The sequence below is a fragment of the Juglans regia genome, chromosome 11, assembly GCF_001411555.2.
Source record: "Juglans regia cultivar Chandler chromosome 11, Walnut 2.0, whole genome shotgun sequence".
NCBI classification, from domain to species: Eukaryota; Viridiplantae; Streptophyta; class Magnoliopsida; order Fagales; family Juglandaceae; genus Juglans; species Juglans regia.
Window position 1 is genome coordinate 9,743,321 of NC_049911.1, and position 20,665 is coordinate 9,763,985.

The 20,665-nt window shown below is 34.9% G+C and overlaps 2 protein-coding genes across 2 annotated transcripts; both read left to right on the top strand.

Moving 5' to 3' along the window:
* The first annotated feature begins 1,703 nt into the window (after positions 1-1,703).
* On the top strand, positions 1,704-14,340 carry LOC108997650 (alpha-mannosidase). Its single transcript, XM_018974013.2, has 29 exons — positions 1,704-1,957; positions 2,071-2,154; positions 3,963-4,051; positions 4,134-4,308; positions 4,843-4,962; positions 5,044-5,127; positions 5,233-5,304; positions 5,399-5,512; positions 6,570-6,670; positions 6,758-6,851; positions 7,164-7,331; positions 7,678-7,767; positions 7,992-8,057; positions 8,143-8,199; positions 8,323-8,542; positions 8,783-8,919; positions 9,515-9,580; positions 9,666-9,725; positions 9,975-10,046; positions 10,385-10,432; positions 10,605-10,724; positions 11,182-11,247; positions 11,912-12,024; positions 12,130-12,214; positions 12,963-13,073; positions 13,144-13,239; positions 13,531-13,578; positions 13,695-13,763; positions 13,995-14,340. Exons 1-29 carry the CDS (start codon positions 1,742-1,744, stop codon positions 14,178-14,180), a joined length of 3,027 nt encoding a protein of 1,008 aa, XP_018829558.1. The 5' UTR covers positions 1,704-1,741; the 3' UTR covers positions 14,181-14,340.
* A 215-nt stretch (positions 14,341-14,555) lies between these two features.
* On the top strand, positions 14,556-18,343 carry LOC108997725 (protein EARLY-RESPONSIVE TO DEHYDRATION 7, chloroplastic). The gene is made up of 4 exons (XM_018974100.2): positions 14,556-15,579; positions 15,833-15,999; positions 17,389-17,473; positions 17,814-18,343. The coding sequence occupies exons 1-4, from the start codon at positions 14,639-14,641 to the stop codon at positions 18,004-18,006; spliced, it is 1,386 nt and encodes a 461-aa protein (XP_018829645.1). The 5' UTR covers positions 14,556-14,638; the 3' UTR covers positions 18,007-18,343.
* The last annotated feature ends 2,322 nt before the right edge of the window (positions 18,344-20,665 follow it).

Consider the following 20,665-nt stretch of genomic DNA (forward strand, 5'->3'; position numbering starts at 1 on the left):
TTAAAATAAATATTGAGAATAATTGATTAAAAATAACCACATAATGAATACAAAATATGTATTATTATAATAATTTCTCTCTAATACTACTCTTAATAAATAAATCTTCCTTAAAAGAAAGACACGTTTCATGCAGTCTTTAGAGAATTTATTCTCGCCTTTGTGTTGCAGATAATTTTAAAAAAAGTGAAATGGAGTTGGTCTCTTAATATAATAATATTAATCAACATCTTGAATTGTTAAACCAACTTATAAAATCTTTTAAAAAATATTAAAAAATAATGCACATGAGCTGCATTGATTTCCTCAATACAGCATTGATTTCCTCAATAAATAAAGACAAGTGCTCAATAAATACATTGCTTGGTCCCAACACTGTTCTGTCTTTTTCTTGGCTCCTTTTAGTTTTTTCCTTAATCAAGTGTATCTTCACTCAAATTACAGCCATGCAACCCATCCTATTCACTCACTCATATATAATCCCAATAAGTTTCTTATTGATAGGTTTATTATTTTCTACTATTTATTTACTATCTTATAATGTATTTAAAATTTTTATTTATTTTTATTATTTTCTTTTAATAATTTCTTTAACATTCTTAATTATTAAGAAAAAATTAAAAAATTATATAACTTTACTAATAGTCACTTCCTTAACTATTAAATAAAATTAAAAATTAAAAAAAATTATGATAGTAGTAAATAAGTGATAGGAAGTAGTAAGCCTATCATTATTCAAAGAGAAATACTTTAATCACAAAGTGATTATATAAAAGTAATCTCACGAACTGATGTAGTTTGTTGTAATTTGTTAGATTGTAAAGTTACTTTTATTATAAAACAGATAATTTGACGAATCACATGAAATTACATTAATTTATGATATTGTTTTTATATAATCACTTTGTAGCTGTAGTACTTATCCAAACGGCCTATATCCCCCAATCCAATTGAAAATGATTTGCCTATCTTGTTGTTGTTGTATAAGCATCAAGATCTTATAAGTTTTCAATATAGTTATATATAATATCTTTTTTATTACTTACAAGTCCATGTATATACATACTATTTTTTTGTAAGACTTATTATAATTATAAAAAAATGCTAAAAAAACGAATACTTTTTAATACTAGTTAATATGATAGACATGATTTTACATTATTGATGCGTTTGAAATGTCAATAACTAGACTTGTAAATAGATTTTTATAATTTAATAAAAAAAAAATGGGAAAAAAATATTTTTTCGAATAGATGCAATGCAACTTGATGAAATGGAAAAAATTAAGGTTGTATTTAGAGGTTTTTTTTACTTCACATGATCACATCCAAAGCATTCATAACGCTTCAATAGTTCATCAGACGGTCACAGTTTGTCGTAAATATATATAAGCATGACCTTATGGCATCACCCTACGTTCAAACTTTTCTAACAGCTCGTAAAATGTCGACATTGTTCACTTGTGCAGCTCCTGGCCAACTCTGCTATGGAGCCCCATTCGTCAACCTGGATAACGGTCCCTACTCTCCATTTTAAAATTCCAGCAATAGCCTTAGGCCGGCCAGCCAGGCCAGCCAATACCATAGGAGAAACCGAGGTCCATTTTTGTCCATTCCTCAGCTCCATCCTCACAACCTTCGGTTTCCATAAATCAAGCAGTAGCGAGACAAAAAAAAAAAAAAACAGAGCAGAGGCTACTGGTCTGAGGGGAATTTACTTCAAGGGTTTTTTTGTTCGGGAAATGGAAAAGCTAGCTACTTTAGCGTCAGCTTTTCTATGTGGGTCTCTTTTTCTTTGTTTTTATGGAACAGTTAGTGGCGCTTACGTGAAGTACAACACTGGAACAGGAGTTGTGCCAGGGAAATTGAATGTTCATTTGGTTCCGCATTCCCATGACGATGTCGGATGGTTGAAGACAATTGATCAGTACTATGTTGGATCAAACAACAGTATCCAGGTCATTATTATACAACAGCCACACAAACACACACGTACGTGTGTATAGGTATATATAGGATGAGATTTTAAAGTAGAGGGAGGTGAATAATATCTTGCTTTTTTATGTTGTAGGGGGCTTGCGTGGAGAATGTGTTGGATTCGGTTGTGGAAGCTTTGCTGCGTGATCCTAATAGGAAGTTTGTGTTTGTGGAAATGGTAAGGCTCTTATCTGACTTGCGAGGCTCTTGAAGTTTTGAAATTCGGTTTATGTGAGATGCGAGGATTTGGTTTCGATTTTCCAAATCTACTAATCCATGAGATGACACTTTAATGTTATTTGGTGTGTCATTTCAATAGTTCAACTTAACAGCATGATGTTTTTGATTAAGTTTATAAGATATGTTTATATATGATTTGCTGCGTAATTGGGATGTTGATTAGTTTTGAATTCTATGATCAATGAATGTTGAGGAATAATCTCACATGAGTAGTGATAAACACACAATATTTTATACAATACTTTTTACAAGACGTTATAAAATAAGGGTATTTTTGTAAAATGATGTTAGTTTTATAAGATATTTTACAAAAATACCCTTCCTTTTAAAACATTGTTGCATAAAGTATTGTATAAAGTGTTGTGTTTATCATCTTTTATCTCATATTGTCTGTGGATAAGGTCTTGAATATGATTATAAAAAAAATGAGTAATCCTCTCTTATAGAACTGATTTTATGAGATGAGTTAGACCCATGATTTTTTTCATGGTACCAGAGCCTGCCACAGAACGAATGGGGCCCACACTATTTACCCTGTGACAAGCACTAGGAAAAATACTGGCATGCACTTGAGGGAGGGTGTTGAGAAATAATCTCATATTACCTGTGAACAAAATCTTGGCATGTTTATATGAAATGAGTAATCTTCTATTGTAAAATCAGTTTTATGAGATAAGTTAGGTCTATGAATTTTTTCATGGTATCAAAGTCTGTCACAGGACGAATGGGGGTCCACACTACTTACCCCGTGACAAGGACTAGGAAAAATACTGGCTTGCATGTGAAGGAGGGTGTTGAGGAATAATTTCACATTGCCTGTAGACAAGGGCTTGGGCATGTTTATAAGAAATGAACAATCATATCTTGTAGAATCGATTTTATGAAATGAGTTAGGCTCATGAATGTTTTCATGGTATTAGAGCCTGCCATAAAACGAATGGGGGCTCTCATACTACTTACCCCGTAACAAGGACCAGGTTAAAATATTGGTCTGCATGTGAGGGAAGGTGTTGAGGAATAATCTCACATTGTCTATAGACAAGGTCTTGTGTATGTTTATAAGGAATGAGCAATTCTCTCTTGTAGTACCGGTTTTATGAGATGAGTTAGGTCTATGAATTTCTTTATAGTATCAAAGTCTGCCACAAGATGAATGGGGATCCACACTACTTATCCCGTGACAAGGACCAGAAAAAAATATTAGTCTGCACGTGAGGGAGGGTGTTGAGGAATAATCTCATATTGCCCATGGAGAAGGTCTTGTGTATGTTTATAAGGAATGAACAATCATCTCTTGTAAAGTCAGTTTTATGAGATGAATTAGGTTCATGAATTTCTTCAATAAATAGAATAAGGAATAATATTTGTATTGAGGGTTTGATGTTCGGTTGGAACTAAATGCGAGGGAGTTTGGTTTAGTTTTGATTTTTAGAATTGACTAATAATATGAAGTTCTTGCTCAGGAAAAATATAATAATAATAATAACACGTTGATCTTAAATAAATTTCTGATATAATGATCCATAACTTGCGACGTTATATGATGGTGATTAATTTTGATATTTGTGTTTAATGTTTTCAATATGAATTGATCTTCTATAAATTTGCAATTAAACTCTTAAATTCATATAAATCATGTAATCCTCTTTCTATTTTACATGACATTATCTTGGTGAGAGTTTGATATAAAATAATATTGCTGTTTTCATATTTTTGTTTACTAACAGAGTTTAGCATGAATGATAGGCGTTTTTCCAACGATGGTGGGTAGAACAAAGTGTGGAAACACAAGGAATAGTGAGAAAACTTGTAGATGCAGGACAATTGGAATTCATGTAAGCTTTTAGCAAGCAACTTGTATAGTGCATGTCGTGTCTTTGATGCATGAATGCTAAACATCTTTGCTTCCATCTGCAGAAATGGTGGTTGGTGTATGCATGATGAAGCAACATGCCATTACATAGACATGATTGACCAAACAACTTTAGGTCATCAGGCGATAAAGGAGCAGTTCAACAAAACCCCTCGCGCTGGATGGCAAATCGATCCATTTGGACACTCCGCCGTGCAAGCTTACCTTCTTGGGGCTGAGGTACACTGTTAATTCAGTGATAATTCATTATGTATGAATATGATACTGTTCATAATCTTTTTTATGAACTTGATTTAGGTTACATTTGGATGTTAAGTTGAGCTCAATTCTTTATAAATAGTAGTGAGTTGAGTAATGAAAGAAATTATGTGGAGTCCATTTAAACTGAGTTTAAAGTATGTTTGAATGTTAAGATGAGTTTAGTACTTTTTATGAAAAGTTAAAAAAAATTATGGATCCCACGTATAAAGATGTGTTAAATTAAAAAAAGTAGTGAGTCTCACATATAAGAAGATTTTGAGTTGAGATAAATTTAATAATTTAATAATTGAATGTTTAGATATTAGACTAATTTTAAAATTAGATTGAACTCAACTAAGTCTAGTAACAAAACGCAGCTAATGTCTTTGTTTCAACGTATGTCTCTGGCTACTACTTTAGTTGCAAAATCTTTCATTTAAGATGTTTTCCATTCGCTGCTGTGACCATCTGGGTAAGAACTGAGACATTTTGATTGTTACATTTCCCCTGTAGCTTGGATTCGATTCTGTACATTTTGCAAGAATAGATTATCAAGACAGAGCAAAACGGAAGAATGACAAATCTCTTGAAGTTATATGGCGTGCTTCCCAAACTTTTGGTTCTACATCTCAGGTTTGGTATTGCAATTATGGTGCTTTTACCATTCCTTTTTAAAGAGGTCTTCTGAGCTCACTGTTTACTGGGCCCTTGCAGATTTTTGCCAATGCATTTCCAGTTCATTATAGTCCCCCAAATGGTTTCCATTTTGAAGTGAATGATGACTTCATGCCTGTTCAGGTTCAGATATTTCAAAAAGGACATTTTTTCTAAGCATTCTCTGGCTGGATGTTTGATATTCTTGTTGAGTGTATCACCTTAATCAGCTACAAATTGACACTGCAGGATGATCCTTTACTATATGACTACAATGTTCAACAGCGGGTTAATGATTTTCTTAATGCTGCAAAAATTCAAGTAAGCTCTTAGCTGCCTGATTTTTTTCTTTTAAAATTTATTATTTGCTTCAAAGTTCTAAATAAAAATTACTGTGAGCATCCATTCTGTGCAGGCAAATGTGACTAGAACAAGCCATATAATGTGGACAATGGGTGATGACTTTCAGTACCAATATGCTGAGTCTTGGTTCAAGCAAATGGACAAATTGATTCACTATGTTAACAAGGTAGGGAATTAATGAGACAATCAATGCAGTTGCTGGCAATTTGATTTCAAAGTTATAGCATCTGAGCTTATTTCCCTTTGTTTTGAAGCTTGAAAATAGCTGAGCTCTAATTTAGAATATGGGTATTTTGTTGTGGTGTAAAAATTTATAATAGCTCCGTATATGGCGAAGTATTTTTTTTTTTTTTTTTTTCTAGAAAGAAGACGGTACCAAAATTTTATTCATAGCCCTCACTTGTGGTTGAGGAAAACCGTGGTTGTAGCAAGACACCTGGGGACTACAATATTATAATCAAGAAAGGCCAAAACCAGGCATCAAAATGACTAAGACATCCTTATAGCACAGCAAATCTATACTAGACGGTTAGATGACTTCTTTGAAAACTTTGCTGATGAAATGCCCCTGTTTGGACAGTAGCTTCCAAGAAAGCTTGACCGTTTATTTGTATTTTTCCACAAATTTGTGCTTGATGTTTGGATGACCTAGATATATTACTAGATTTTTACCATGATTTGATTCTTGTCATGAAATACAACTACTAGATGTTCTCTACAATGGCTCTAACGAAAGGTTGAGGATTTAAGTTGTGTAATTAAGTTTCTTTCTCCACAAATTTTTGTAATATTTCCCAGTAGAGACTAACACAGTGAATTCAGATTGTTCTTGGAATTGGTGCTCTGTCTCATGTCCTGAACTGAAACTTATTTTTTGTGTTGGTATGCCAATTAATGGGACATTAGGTTGGTGTTTTAAAGGATACCTTGGTTTCCTAACATGATTCTTGAATAGGGTGTTTTTTTGTTATAGTGATGCACCTTATAAATTAAATTTTGATTATTAACTCTATTTAATACTCTCACCTAGTCATTATATTATCTACTCTTTAAGAGGTTTCTCAAATTCTTCCCATGCTTCTTTTCTTGGCCTTTGTGATTTAACTGGTTTAGATTATTAATTATTTTTCTAAATTACCCTTTTTCTTTTTTAGTTGTTTAATACAATATTTTTTTTTTTTTGTTCCAAATAATGCATTTACAAGTGTGTCTAATTTTCTCAGGACGGTCAAGTTAATGCATTGTATTCTACACCATCAATCTATACTGATGCAAAAAATGCAGCAAGTGAATCATGGCCTCTGAAAACTGATGACTATTTCCCGTAATTCCCAAGTTTTTTTCTCCTACCTTTTGTTGATGAAGCAACACTTATTGACTTTATCCATTGCGTTAATAAGCTTGCTGACAGGTATGCAGATGGGGCAAATTCTTACTGGACTGGATTTTTCACTAGCCGACCAGCCTTGAAGCGATATGTCCGAGTGCTGAGTGGTTATTATTTGGTATGAAATCATTGTAACTCGGCCTTTGTGCTCATGTTCAATTAGGATAAGATTGAGAGTGGCTCTTTACCTCCATATTTGTGTGCTTGGACACAAAGGAACTAGCATTTCATGCAACCATCCTGGAAGATGCTAGTTCTATCTTGGTATTTTTTCACAGAAGTTTGTGAACAAAGATACCCAGAACTCCATGAGTAACACAAGGATATATGCCATGCAGAGGAATTATCTTATATACAATGGGGTGGAGCTTTCTATGAAAATTTTGAACTATAAACATCAATGAAGTTAATTTCCTTTTGCATAAAATAGGCAGTGCGGCAACTGGAATTTTTGGCTGGAAAAAGATCCAAGGGTCCTAACACTTTCAGCCTGGGAGATGCTTTAGGAATTGCACAGCACCACGATGCCGTCACTGGCACTGCTAAACAGCATACAACAAATGACTATGCAAAACGCTTGGCCATTGGAGCCTCTGAGGTAGGCTGCTAATCTTCATTTGATTTTGACCAGCTTTATTTTATAGTCTTTTCACCATTCATACTGCATGATAGATCTCACTATGATAGACCCAACAATTGATCACTTTTGCTAACAAAAATATTTTCAAGTTTGCTTCAAGTTTTAATACAAACATGTTTTACGTCTCAAAATACTTATTTAAATCCCCAAAAAAAAAAAAAAAAAACACAACCTCACAAAATTTTTCTACTTTAAGTGGACTCCACGACTTTCACAAACAAATAAACTCAAACACACCTAAATAAATTTTCCTCAAAAGTCAATAAAAGATTTCTTATGCAAATATCCTATTTACTTTTGATAGGCAGAAGCTGTTGTAAATACTGCCCTTTCATGCCTGGTTAAAAACAAATCAAGAGATGAATGTGTGGAGACTGCAATTACATTAAGTCAGGTAAAGATTTGATGTTTTTCCTTCTTTATTTAATAAAGTCGTTTACTTATAAAAAAAAAAAAGGTTTTGATGTTTTTCCTAGGACTTTTGATGGAATGACTTTATTTTGATTATACTTTTAGACATTATTTTTATGCGTGCGAAACCAATCGGGTTGCTCAACCCCCAGTACTTTGTTTTTCTTTGGTTTATTTTCCTGCTCTACTTCCTTTACTGTTGAACAGTGTCAACTACTCAATATCAGTTTCTGCCCGCCGACAGAGGGAGATATTCCAGAAGGGAAGAGTTTGGTAATCTTTTTTATCTTTCTAACTTCCGTTTTACAGACTACTTTGTTGGGACATCTACTCATGATGCATGAATGGTTGCATTCAGGTTATTGTGGCATATAATCCTCTTGGATGGAACCGTACTGATGTTATTAAGATACCGGTGAGTAATATTCTTCTTCGAGTGTATGGTACTCAACGTGCCTCCTCTTTTCATCCTGTAAATGTGCAAATAGATAAGGTATATAGTGTTCAGTGTGATCTGAAAGTTCACAACAACTATCAGGTTCCCGACGCCAATCTTGTCGTGCAAGATTCTTCAGGCAATACCATTGAGGCACAATATATCAGTTTAGATAACGTTACAATCAACTTAAGAAACTTCTATACAAGGGCTTATTTGGGACTGTCTCCAAAACAAGTCCCTAAGTACTGGCTTCTCTTTCAAGCATCAGTGCCGCCGCTTGGTTGGAACACATACTTCATTTCAAAAGCATCTGGCAAAGGTAGATGCTTATTTCTTTTCTCCTTCTAGGCATTGCTCATTCTTGAATGCCATTTGATTTCTCTCTCACAGGGTATTTTAGTTCTTTTTATTTTTATTGCATGAGCGTTAGTTGTTATACCCTGTGAACATTGCTTAGTATTGTGGCTTGATATGATTAGTGGCAAAACCAAATGATACTGATGCTGTATAGAACTTACTTTATTTAATATTCTTTTATTTGCAATTCAAAATGTTGCAGGGAAAAGCAAAAATGGATTCATCTCCATGATGGACAGTCCACAGAATGAGACCATTGAAATTGGACCTGGCAATCTGAAGATGTCCTTTTCTTTGACTTCTGGACAACTCAAACGTATTTACAATACTAAAACAGGGGTCAGTTTTTCACATTTCATAGATGGCAGCCTTAGAGGAGCTTGGTTTGTAGAGGGAAGCACTGTGGTTGACATTTTGACCTGGCTGCAACTTTGTAAAATTATTTTTAGAAACCTTACAGAATTACTGATTCCGGGTTGTTAAGACCCACTTTTCCTTCTGGTCTTTTTAGAGAGTGGGATTGTCCTTTCTGGTTTGGTCAGTTTTTTAAGGTGGTGACTATCTGAGTCACAGCAAGATTATTATGTTTTGGCATTAACCGCATTTTGATTGTACATGATGATCCACGTATTCAAATTTTATCTGTATCTAGGCAAGCTAGTATCTTATATGAGAAAAGATATTTACAACCGTGAATTGTGCAACTGTCGTGTAATTGCTTTAAAAAAAATTACGCGACGATTGCACACTTCATTGTTGTACGTAGAATTACTCATCTTATATTCCTTGAGGGTAATTCGTAGATTGTTCACTTTCTTGTGGTGTACCATTTTCCACCTAAATAGGTTTTTTTTCCTTGTTTCTACTAACACACATGACATGGAGGCTGCTTTAGCTAAACTGAAAATCATCTTTAAATGATTGTTGTTGCCAGGTCGATTTACCAATACAGCAGAGCTATCTCTGGTATGGTTCAAGTTCGGGTGGCAACGATGGCCAGGTTCACAGTTTTTTTGCTCAGTTAGGACCCACTTTATGACTGTGTGCAGTGCCTGCTGACATGTCAGTTATGTGATTCTCTACAGGCATCTGGTGCATATATTTTTCGGCCTAATGGGTCCCCTCCAAATATTGTATCACGATCAGTAAGCCATTCTTCCCCTTGCCACTCACATGCTCGCCAAATGTCTGACCACTCACATTCTCTACAGCCATTCTTCCCCTTAACTTACCTCAACTAATTTTGTACCAACTATTGGGGTTCTCACACTTATCCTTGATGCTATTCTACTTTTATCTTGAGAACCATGTCTCTTCAGACAGCAATCTCTGTTGATGGTATCTGTTATTTATGGTTTCCATTATTTTCTAAGAGTGTTTTTAATACTATGTAGGTGCCCTTGAAGGTCGTTCGTGGACCACTGCTCGACGAGGTTCACCAACAGTTTGATTCATGGATCTACCAGGTCATCAATCTGTTTAAAAGGAGTAATACTACATATAGTTATGGAGTGCACAAGCGCTTTGTAGTCATTTTGAAAAAGAGTAGAGTCTGCTATTAAAAAATTAATTTTCTTTTTATGTGAATTCCGTATTTATTCACTTTTTTCAAAGCGATTGCGCGGCGCTTGCACACTCACGACTGCAACTATCATTTCTCGTATAATTAAAGATGCTGCAAAAGTGAGCTGTTTATAATAATTCACTCTTGATAGTGTTGTCATTATTTTTTATTCATAATTCAATGGTTTGAACTCAAGATTTTCTTTTTGCTTATCCTTATATTTTCTTTGCTTTTTAGTAGGTTACCAGACTATACAGAGACAAAGAGCATGCAGAAGTTGAATTCACAGTGAGTCACAGTACCTGGCTTTTTTTTTTTCATTTCCTTAGATAAAAGAAATAACTTACTTGTATAGATTGTAAGTGTTTCAATTACTGCTCTCTGTTCGCTGCATATAGAAATCAAACAAGTCTGATCCCTCTAGCTCAAATTTAGCGGTTTTGATCAATTTTATTTGCAGATTGGTCCAATTCCCTTGGAAGATGGCATTGGTAAAGAAGTCATCACAAGAATGACGGCTAATATGGCCACAGACAAGGTGTTTTATACTGATTCTAATGGAAGAGACTTTCTGAAACGGGTTAGTCTCACATACCTCTTTAAACATAAGAAAATTTTAGAAAGAGTTTTTTTGCTACTTGCAAGCCTGGTGTGCCAGCATACCACTTCAATGGTTTTGTTGGGTATCAAAAAGCAGGCTCGCGGGTAGACTGTCTTTTAGAAATCCTTCACGAAAATTTATATTTCCTGGGTAGAAAAATTTAAATCCTAAGTCATAGATTTTCTTTAAATTTGTTGTATTCGCTGATTTAACTTCAGTCTGACCACAAGAATTAAATTTTCTCTTTCAAAATTAAGTTTGATAGTAGAAAATGTATTCTCCACACATGGAGTCATCTGTTCTTGGTGGTCTGTGTGCTAATCATGGAACAACCTAAACTGTTTAATTCCAAGTATTGCCCCTTTGAAGGGAGTATCATGCCCAATGAATGATGCTTGTAGTACTGACTTGAAATCTTGTGATTGTGATTTTGCAGGTTCGTGATTATAGAGCAGACTGGCCGCTTACAGTTACTCAACCTGTAGCAGGAAACTATTATCCAGTAATCTTCTTAATACTAATTGGACTGCTCTTAAGCACATATATGCACAACCACTTGCACCACTAGCTTATTTCACGTGCTAATGTGTTTAAGAGAAAAGAAACCAGCATGGATGATGAATTCGGCCCGCCTTATTGGTGGTAACTGGAGTTTACACACCCATATACAACAGTATACAAAATGACAGATCTTTTTCATTTTTCATATGAACATTCACCAAAAAATATATGATTACGATTTATACCTCAACCTTGTAGCTAAGCAAGGTTTTCTACCAAAGGAAAACTGTAGATCTGCTCAAAATAACCAAGAGATCTTCTGATTAAGAGTCAAACATGATCAACCCTTGGGTAAATCCCTTTGTGGGATTGCTGTAGATCTGCCACATCAGTTTGTGGGATTGTTTTTGTGTAATCCTTTTGTGGCTAGCATATTTTCCCATGAATCAAACATGATCAACCCTTGGGTACTCTTTCACTTTTGCAATGCTGAAGAAGTCAAGGATATATTTGAAGGATGTAGCAGTATAGAAGAACACCTTTATACAGGCCCTTTAAAAACTCGTTAAGAGTTTTTCCTAAAGTTACAAAAAAGTTCTCATTGTGCTCGATGACTTCAAAATAAACTTATTTCGGGTAATAACAGTCTTCTTTTTCCTTTACAGCTTAATCTTGGAATTTATACAATGGATAAGAAATCTGAACTCTCTGTCTTGGTTGACCGTGCAACTGGTGGAGCCAGCATCGAGGATGGAGAAGTAGAGCTAATGCTCCATAGGTTCAAATTTCTCCATTTTGTTTTGTTGTTTAACATTTGGGTTAAAAAGATGCTTTATATTTGATGTTGGCATGCTAAGCTGATTGCCCTTTCTCTATACATAAGGCGTATGCTCCATGATGACTCTAGAGGAGTGGGTGAAGCATTGGACGAAAGCGTGTGCGTTAACAAAACATGTGAAGGATTAACTGTAAGATATCACATAGCCACAATAGTTTATGCTCTAGATTTCGCAATTGCATTTTCTCTCATATATGTAAAAGATATTTGCAATCGCGAATTGTGTAACTGTCGCGTAATCGCTTTGAAAAAAGTGAATAAAATATAGGACCCACATGAAAAAAATTAATTTTTGAATAATAGATCCCACTATTTTTCAAAGTGATTATGCGGCGTTTACGCACTTCACTATTGTATGTAGAATTACTCTTTGTAAATATATCCAACTCAACTAATTTTGGTGCATGCCAGCCTTAACAGTATTAAGGCCCCCATTTGGATAGTGAAAGTATTTTATTTCATCTCATCTCATCATTCTAACAATATGTTATTCACACAAAATATAATAAACAATTCAAAATTTTTAAATCTCAAAACAATAATAATATTAAAAAATAATATTCTAATAATATTTTATTCATCTTTCAACTTTCATCTAAAACTATCTCTATCTTATTTCACTGTCCAAACCGCACCTTTAAGTTTTTTCAATGGCTTAAAACTTGGAGAAGTAATCGTGCTTTCCATCCACTTCCTTCTGCTCTTGATTGCACATTTATTAATTGTGAGGTACTACTGGCCATGGCTTGCTGAAATCAATGATCCAGCAAACAGCAATAGATAAATGACCATATATGAAGTGCTTCAAAGATATAGAATGCCTTGTTCGACTTAATGAATTTTCCTGATTATTTCTTGTGTTTATATCCTTCATCCAGGTTCGGGGTAATTATTATATTAGCATTAACCAGCTAGGGGCTGGAGCACGCTGGCGCCGAACAACTGGCCAAGAAGTTTACTCACCTTTTATTTTAGCTTTCACGCATGAGGTATGGCTTAAATGCAGTAACAGAGTCTATCATCATAGCTACTAACATACTAATATAAGTAGTTTTTCAGAAATTGGAGGACTGGACAGCATCTCATTTGACAAAAGCAACTTCCATAGATCCAAACTACAGTTTGCCTATCAATGTTGCTTTGATTACTCTTCAGGTGACTGTGCTTACTCAATTTAGAATAAATTTAAGACTTTGGTTCTCTCTTATTAAACCACCACTTATCCTTTCATCTGTGGGCCAGACTCTCATTAATAAATGGGGCATAACACGTAAAATATTTCATTAAATTGGATGAAATATGGAGTCAATGTTTGAACTTAGGATCTAGATTTTGATACCATATTAAACCATCACTGATCCCAAAAGTTTTAAGCGGATAAGAAGAAGTAGATTTAATTATTTCTCTTATATTCTAACATATATCTCTCTAACACCAATGTTTTAGGAGTTGGATAACGGAAGTGTGCTCCTTCGTCTGGCGCATCTATACGAGGTAAAAGATAACACATATTATGCTCTTCTTCATATCCCTATTGAAATGAACCAAATAAGAATTTCTTATCCCAAGTTCTGATCACTCCTTTCATGTTGTGGATGTGGATCGATTAGGCGGGGGAAGATACCGAGTATTCAAAATTGGCTAAGGTTGAATTGAAGAAGATGTTTCCAGCAAAAATGGTTTGTCTGCCTTCTTCCTGGTGTTACTTACTGCAGTGTTTTTCTCTTTAACCCTCCTCAACTGGTGCATACAATATATAAATTCCCAATGCTCTATAGAAAGAGGATGATGGCATGGAAAGTTGAGGGAATCCATAGATGGATGGCAAAGCTAATCTGGTAGCTAGAGCCATGTTATGAGATAGTCTTCTTAAATCTCAATGTGACAGATTTTGTGTTTCTGAACCTCAGATAAAAGAAGTGAAGGAAATGAGCTTGTCAGCAAACCAAGAGAAGTCAGAGATAAAGAGGATGGCGTGGAAAGTTGAGGGAGACAACAGACAAGAACCTACCCCAATTAGAGGTGGTCCAATTGATTCAACTCTTGTTGTTGAGCTTGGTCCTATGGAAGTTCGCACTCTCTTGTTGAAGTTTTAGGAGTTGTGTCTTTATATATTCTTTTGGACAGGACACAGCAATATCTGTTTCTTATGGCAGATTAAATAAATTAATTAATAAATGTCTCTTATGGCAGACGTTTTTGCACTTCTGTCTGTTTGTTCAATGTAAAAGATGGTCTTCAATATTACTGTTGAGTTTCAACCAAATAATAAGCTCTCCAACATCATGATTTCCTTATTGTTTTTTATTTTTTAATTAAAAAATATTTAATTCATAAAAAAATTTATAAATTAACGTGACTTGACGAACAAGTAAAATTGTTTTCATTTTTTTTGTTAGTTTTTTGCCTTCGAGGGTATTATGGTCCAAAAGAAATGTCAATTTTGCTCGTGCGGTATCCGCGCGGGACTTAGCTGAAGTAGTTAAAGCGGTTGAAGTCATGGTCTGTGGAAGAACTCTTATTTATTTTCTCGTGACAGTAACAGGCATCAACAATGGCTTCCCAACACCCAAACCCGAAAACTCCGATCTACCCGGAAGTGATTCGATCAAACCCCGAAGCCCCCTCAAACCCTAAGTCTTCCTCCTCCTCCAATCTCTATCCCTCCATTGACATGCGAGACCTCGTCGAAAACCTCTTTCCCGTTGAACCCCAAAATCCTAACCCTAACAGCCACGAATCCCCCTCGGCCCCGCCCGAGGCTACCGAGGAGGTTTTGATCAAGGTCCCTGGCGCTATTCTCAACATCATAGACAAGCACTACAGCGTCGAGCTCGCCTGCGGCGACCTTACCGTTGTACGTATACGGCAGGGGGTCAACGCTGTTGTCGTCCTCGCACGCGTCGCCGACGATATTCAATGGCCGTTGGCCAAGGACGAGGCCGCCGTCAAGCTCGACGACTCGCATTACTTCTTCTCGTTCCGCGTGCCCAAGGAGCACCACTCTGGGTCCGATTCGAGCGACGAGGAAGACAATCGAGATAGGAATGACTCCGATGATTTCTTGAGTTACGGATTGACGATCGCTTCCAAGGGGCAAGAGGGTCTGATTAGAGAGCTGGATGGGATTTTGCAGAATTACAGTTGCTTCTCGGTGCAGAAGGTTTCCAAGAATGCGAATATTAAGAGGGGGGAAGCATTGGACGGGTCAGTGGCAAAGGAGATTTCTCCGGCGGATTTGAAGTCGGAGAAGAAGGATCTCATGGAGAAGCAGTGCGCCGCGTACTGGACGACGCTAGCTCCGAATGTGGAGGACTACAATGGGATGGCCGCGAAGATTATTGCTGCGGGTTCAGGAAAGCTGATCAAGGGGATATTGTGGTGCGGGGATGTTACGGTGGAGAGATTGAAGTTTGGAAATGAGGTCATGAAGAAAAGGTTGTCTCCGTGTTCCAATTCGGAGATTGATCCCAAAACCTTAAAGCGGATTAGAAGGTACAACTTAAAAATCATTTTTTTTGTCTTTTTATGGTGTTGCTTTCACATTGGGCCTTTTGTTTCTTTAATGGTGGTTTTGAAATTTAGATGGCATATATTGAAATTAAGGGGCTGCACTAAGAAGTAGTCTTTACAAGTTAATTGAAATGAAAATGGGGGCTATGTCATAACTAGTTAACAAGTTTTTGTCATTGCAATGGTTATACATTTTGAGCCAAGGTCTAAACATTTTGGCTTGACTATTATGTAGGGTTAAGAGGGTGACTAAAATGACGGAGAAAGTTGCAAATGGAGTCCTCTCTGGTGTTATTAAAGTCTCTGGATTTCTTACAGGTTCAGTTGCAAATTCGAAAGTGGGCAAGAAAGTTTTTAACCTACTGCCTGGGGAGATTGTTCTTGCATCCCTAGATGGATTTAGTATGTTGATCATCATGAGCCCTTTATCTTATATTCCTGAGTGCCATTTTTACTTTCTATTGCAGTTTCTTATTTAGAAGTTCGTAAATAGTTGCATAGATTATGAAATTGTGCAACCTCTGTTTATGGTAATTTTTTTTTTTTTTATCGGTAAACAAGATTTTATTGATCAAAAGGAGGCAAAAAGCCCAAGTATACGAGACATATACAAGAGCAACGTTTGTGCGTGCTAGTTTAGAGATACAAAGAATTCATGAAAAGGCATGCCATGGAAATCAATTACAATCGACCAATGAAGCAAGGTATTGAAAAAAAAATTTCTAAGCTCTTCCATCGATCGTGGAGAGGTATTCGGGGCAACCCTCAAATTGCATCCATATGGAAAATGATACCTATATGTCTATGGTGGTGCATTTGGAGGGAGAGGAATGCAAGAAACTTTGAAGATCAAGAGCGAAAGTGAGATCAAAGATAAATAGAACAAAGGATTGAGAATTCTGAAATAAAATATGAGAGAAAATTTAAATATAAAATAGAGTTATGGGTAAAAGGTAGTTCTAATCTTATCTAACAGCACAGTAAAGATTTCTTTCATGGTTTCATCTTCTCTTCTGTCTACTTCTTCTTCTTCTTTTTTTATTTTTTTTTATTTTTTTTATAGCAAAGAAGCCTTTCATATAGTAATGATGCCTCTCTTGATTTTTATTTGTTGCCACGTTTATTTCCTGAGTTAACATTAGTTGTTTTAATTCTCTATTTTTTTCCTTAATTACACACTGACATTTATTTAATTTCTGGGGGCTTTTTAATAATCTTTAGGGCATGTTTATTAGGGGGCTTTAGTAGAATAATTATCTATCAAGACCCCCCTATAATTCCTTCAAATCTCATTTTGTTTCAAATTCAATGGTAGAGATTTTCCACATTAGCACTTATCACTTTCTAATTCAAGTTGATGTGATAAATATGATAAATACTAAATATTGGAATTTGAAGATGAAAAATGTTTATTTGGCGAAATCTATACATACCCAGTAGAATGCCCCACGAAATCTAGGGGATGTGGGTAAATCCGTTTCTAATAGGACACCCCACTGAGAAACTAATATTCTCCTTAAAATAACATCCCTCTGAAATGGGGGCCACATTAGATCCCTTCCCCAACCCCCCCCCCCCCCACCCACCCGGGGGAGTGGGGGCACACTCTTCCCACAAGTGGTGTTCACCACCCTTCTAATTTTTTGTTTATACCAACTTTTTGCTGTGGCAAATCATCTATGTTGAAATCTCCTTTATTGAACATGTTTTATTTCTTTTGGTTTTGCATTATGTTTATGTTTCTTTACTTGTAACCATTAAATATTCCTGTTTCGAATTTCTTACAAATAGGCAAAGTCTGCGATGCTGTTGAAGTAGCTGGAAAAAGTGTCATGTCAACATCATCCACTGTGACAACTGAACTCGTATCCCAGAGGTAAATTTCAGCATAATATGCCTAAAGAGTTGAGTGAAACAGCATGTAAAAGCTCATGAACACATTAAGAGATATATATCTGAGGACATTTGACCTTAGCGGTGCTGTAACTTCTGCGTGATTTGTGCTTGATGCTGGCATTGAGTTCCAGCTTTTCCCCCAACTTTGATCTATTTTGGTAACTTATAATTGGGTTCTGTTCTCATATTAACAAATATACTAATTCAGGCCTAGTTTTTATGGATTATTTTGCAAGTTTACTGTTGTTGTAAGACAGTGGTGTGTCATTATGCTTCTCATACTATTAAGAGTTTGAATTTGGATGGTGCTTGTCCTGCAGGTATGGGGAACAAGCAGCTCATGCAACAAGCGAAGGGCTTGATGCTGCAGGCCATGCTATGGGCACTGCATGGGCTGCTTTTAAGATCCGAAAGGCATTCAACCCTAAAAGTGTTCTTAAACCTACCACTTTGGCCAAATCAGCTGCAAAAGCTGCAGCAGCAGCAGAGAAGAAGGCCAAGAAGTCCAAGTAATTTTCCAATGGGAAATATCCCAAGTGTAGTAGAGGTTTGTCCATATACAAAGTATAGCCTGTTCTCCGATTCTTCTTCCACATCTTCTTGTAATTTGTATAAAGCATCATGTAATTCAATGTTGTTGTATGTTAGCCAATATAAAGGGTGTGCATGTTAAACCAAACTGTATTTTTTATTCATCTATTTTTTCATGTACAAAGACAAATTGCTTGACGGGCTTGAATTAGCTGCTCAGGCCCTTTGTAAGATGCTTATAATAATTAACTGGCTTAGCAAGTCTTACAAAGTATGTTTCACTTATATTCCATGTAAATGGACTGCCCGTTTGGTGTCATAGTCCTTCTAAAAGTGTCTCATTTTGAGGGCCAACAAAGAAAGTGGAGCATTTGACACAACGTGAATGAAAATGACTTTACATATGACTGACAAACCAATACCTTAAAGTGATACTGCAGATATTTGTGTCAGAAAAATTAGTTAGAAGCAATGGGAGGGAGGCCCAAATAAACTTAGAACTGCTACATATATAAAAAGATTATATAAGATAAATTCATAAATTAATGTGTTATAAAATCTGTTAGATTTATTTTATAATAAAAATAATTTTACAATCTGACGTACCACATCAAGTCACATCAATTTCTAAATTTACTTTTATGTAATTTTTTGGTGGATATAATATTTTCCAATAAATAAACTTTAGTGTTCCTCAGAGTCTTCACTCTGCTTTTCCTTGTGTCAAAATCAAGAAATATCCTTCTGCAGCCCATTACTTTGTTTTTGGGTCTTCTTTTTCTGGGTTTACAGGGAAAGGTAGTAGCATTTCTCTGTAAAATATTCGAGCACCTAGATTTTGGGGGGGGGTTTGTTACTTTAATTTTACACCGCAAAGCTCTCAATGGCTATGGACTCCTTCAAGTCTTGTTAATTAACGAATCAAATGTTCCTTTAGTGTAAACACCTCACCATTATCAAATGCCTGCCTTTGGTTTTTTATTCTTTGTCTGATTCTGATAATGTTGTTTAACTTTCCCCATAATTTATAGTACCTTTTACTGATGAATTTGAGACGGCCCGATAGACTTCAGTGATCTTTTCAAATCTAGATGACTCTATCACGATGCATAATCAATCCTACCTAATGTTTTTGCCGGATTCTGCACCATCATAAACAGGATTCTAGAATTAAGGCTGCGTTTATATGTTTAGCTGAATTGGATTGAGTTGAATTTTTTATGAATAATAGTGAGTTGATATGGTAGAGTGAATTTTGTAGAATCTACTTAAAATGAATTTAAATATATTTGAATGTTAAAATAAGTTTAGATGTATTTACGAGAAATTAGAAAAGGTTATGAATTCTACGTGTAAAGAAATGTTGAATTGAAAAATGTTATAGGTCCCACGTGAAAGAGGTTTTGAGTTAAGATGAGTTTAATAATTTGAGAATTTGGTGTTTAAATATTAGACTTAACTTAAAATTAGAGTGAACTGAATTGAATTTAATAACCATCCACTATCAAAGTACAGATTACAAGGTTAATTAAGAGATAGAAAAGTTAATAATTATTAATATAAGATACGGTCTTAAAATTTTAAAGTGAATAAGTTTGGTACATTAAAAAGTAAGATTTATTATTAAAAAATTAAATTTTTTTAATATAAATTCTATATTTATTCATTTAAATAAAATGAGAACATTTATAATATTTTAAAATAAAAGATATTTTTGTAAAATATTTTATAAAATTAATATTATTTTATAAAAATATTCTTAGTTTACTATTGTGAAATGAAATCTGCTGTATCATTGATCTTCTTCAAAAAATTAAAATACGGCATCCCGATTCCGGGCCAGTTAGGTCAACCTTTTATCTTGGAAGTCCTTTTTGCCTTTGTATACCGTATTGCATGGTCATGTCAACTTCCCATGGTGCCGTATTGCATTTAATTTTGTAGTAGCTGTGCTGCCTCTTGTCAATGTCGACCATTAGGATTCCTCCCTCATGCTTGCATTCACTGATCTTTCCCCTTGTAAGGTGCAATGTACTTGCTCGGTCAAGATCCTCAGGAGGGCTTGCTCGGTCACGAACTTAACCAGGCTACTTGCTCAGTCAGAAACCTCTAGAGGACTTGCTCAATTGGGGAGGATGTGGGATCCTTGCACCTTTTTTAAGGGTGAAATTACTCTTGTGGGGAACCAGGTTAGATAATATTTCCCAACTCTTAAAGATTTGGAGTTGTTCTTACTAGAAATGTAACCGATCTGATTTGATTCGATTTTAGATAAATTTTAAAATCAAATTAATATATATCGATTTTATATTTTCAAGAACTGATACTGTATTGATAATTTATCTAAATCGATACTTCTGATTTACTAATTCTGATTCAATTCAATCCGATTTTTCAATTTTTTTTATATATAAATATTAGTAATATTACTATATAATAATGCTATTGGTATAGTACTATTACTATATGTTAGTGATAATATAGTAATTAATATAGTATTGTATATTAGTATTAATAATATATTTATCAAAAGAAATATGTTGAAAATTTATTAAACCATAAAATGTAATTAATATATATTTTATATTTAAAACATATGATCAAATAAATGTTCGTATTTAAAATTAAAATTTTATGTTAT

What these genes read in the sequence shown, in the direction of transcription:
- LOC108997725 (XM_018974100.2), top strand. Translation starts at nt 14,639, where the DNA reads ATGGCTTCCCAACACCCAAACCCGAAAACTCCGATCTACCCGGAAGTG. An exon ending in ACCTTAAAGCGGATTAGAAG is followed by an intron (nt 15,580 to 15,832) that starts GTACAACTTAAA and finishes ACTATTATGTAG; the next exon opens with GGTTAAGAGGGTGACTAAAA. An exon ending in ACTGAACTCGTATCCCAGAG is followed by an intron (nt 17,474 to 17,813) that starts GTAAATTTCAGC and finishes CTTGTCCTGCAG; the next exon opens with GTATGGGGAACAAGCAGCTC.
- LOC108997650 (XM_018974013.2), top strand. Translation starts at nt 1,742, where the DNA reads ATGGAAAAGCTAGCTACTTTAGCGTCAGCTTTTCTATGTGGGTCTCTT. An exon ending in ATGACTTCATGCCTGTTCAG is followed by an intron (nt 5,128 to 5,232) that starts GTTCAGATATTT and finishes TTGACACTGCAG; the next exon opens with GATGATCCTTTACTATATGA. An exon ending in GTAGAGCTAATGCTCCATAG is followed by an intron (nt 12,025 to 12,129) that starts GTTCAAATTTCT and finishes TCTATACATAAG; the next exon opens with GCGTATGCTCCATGATGACT.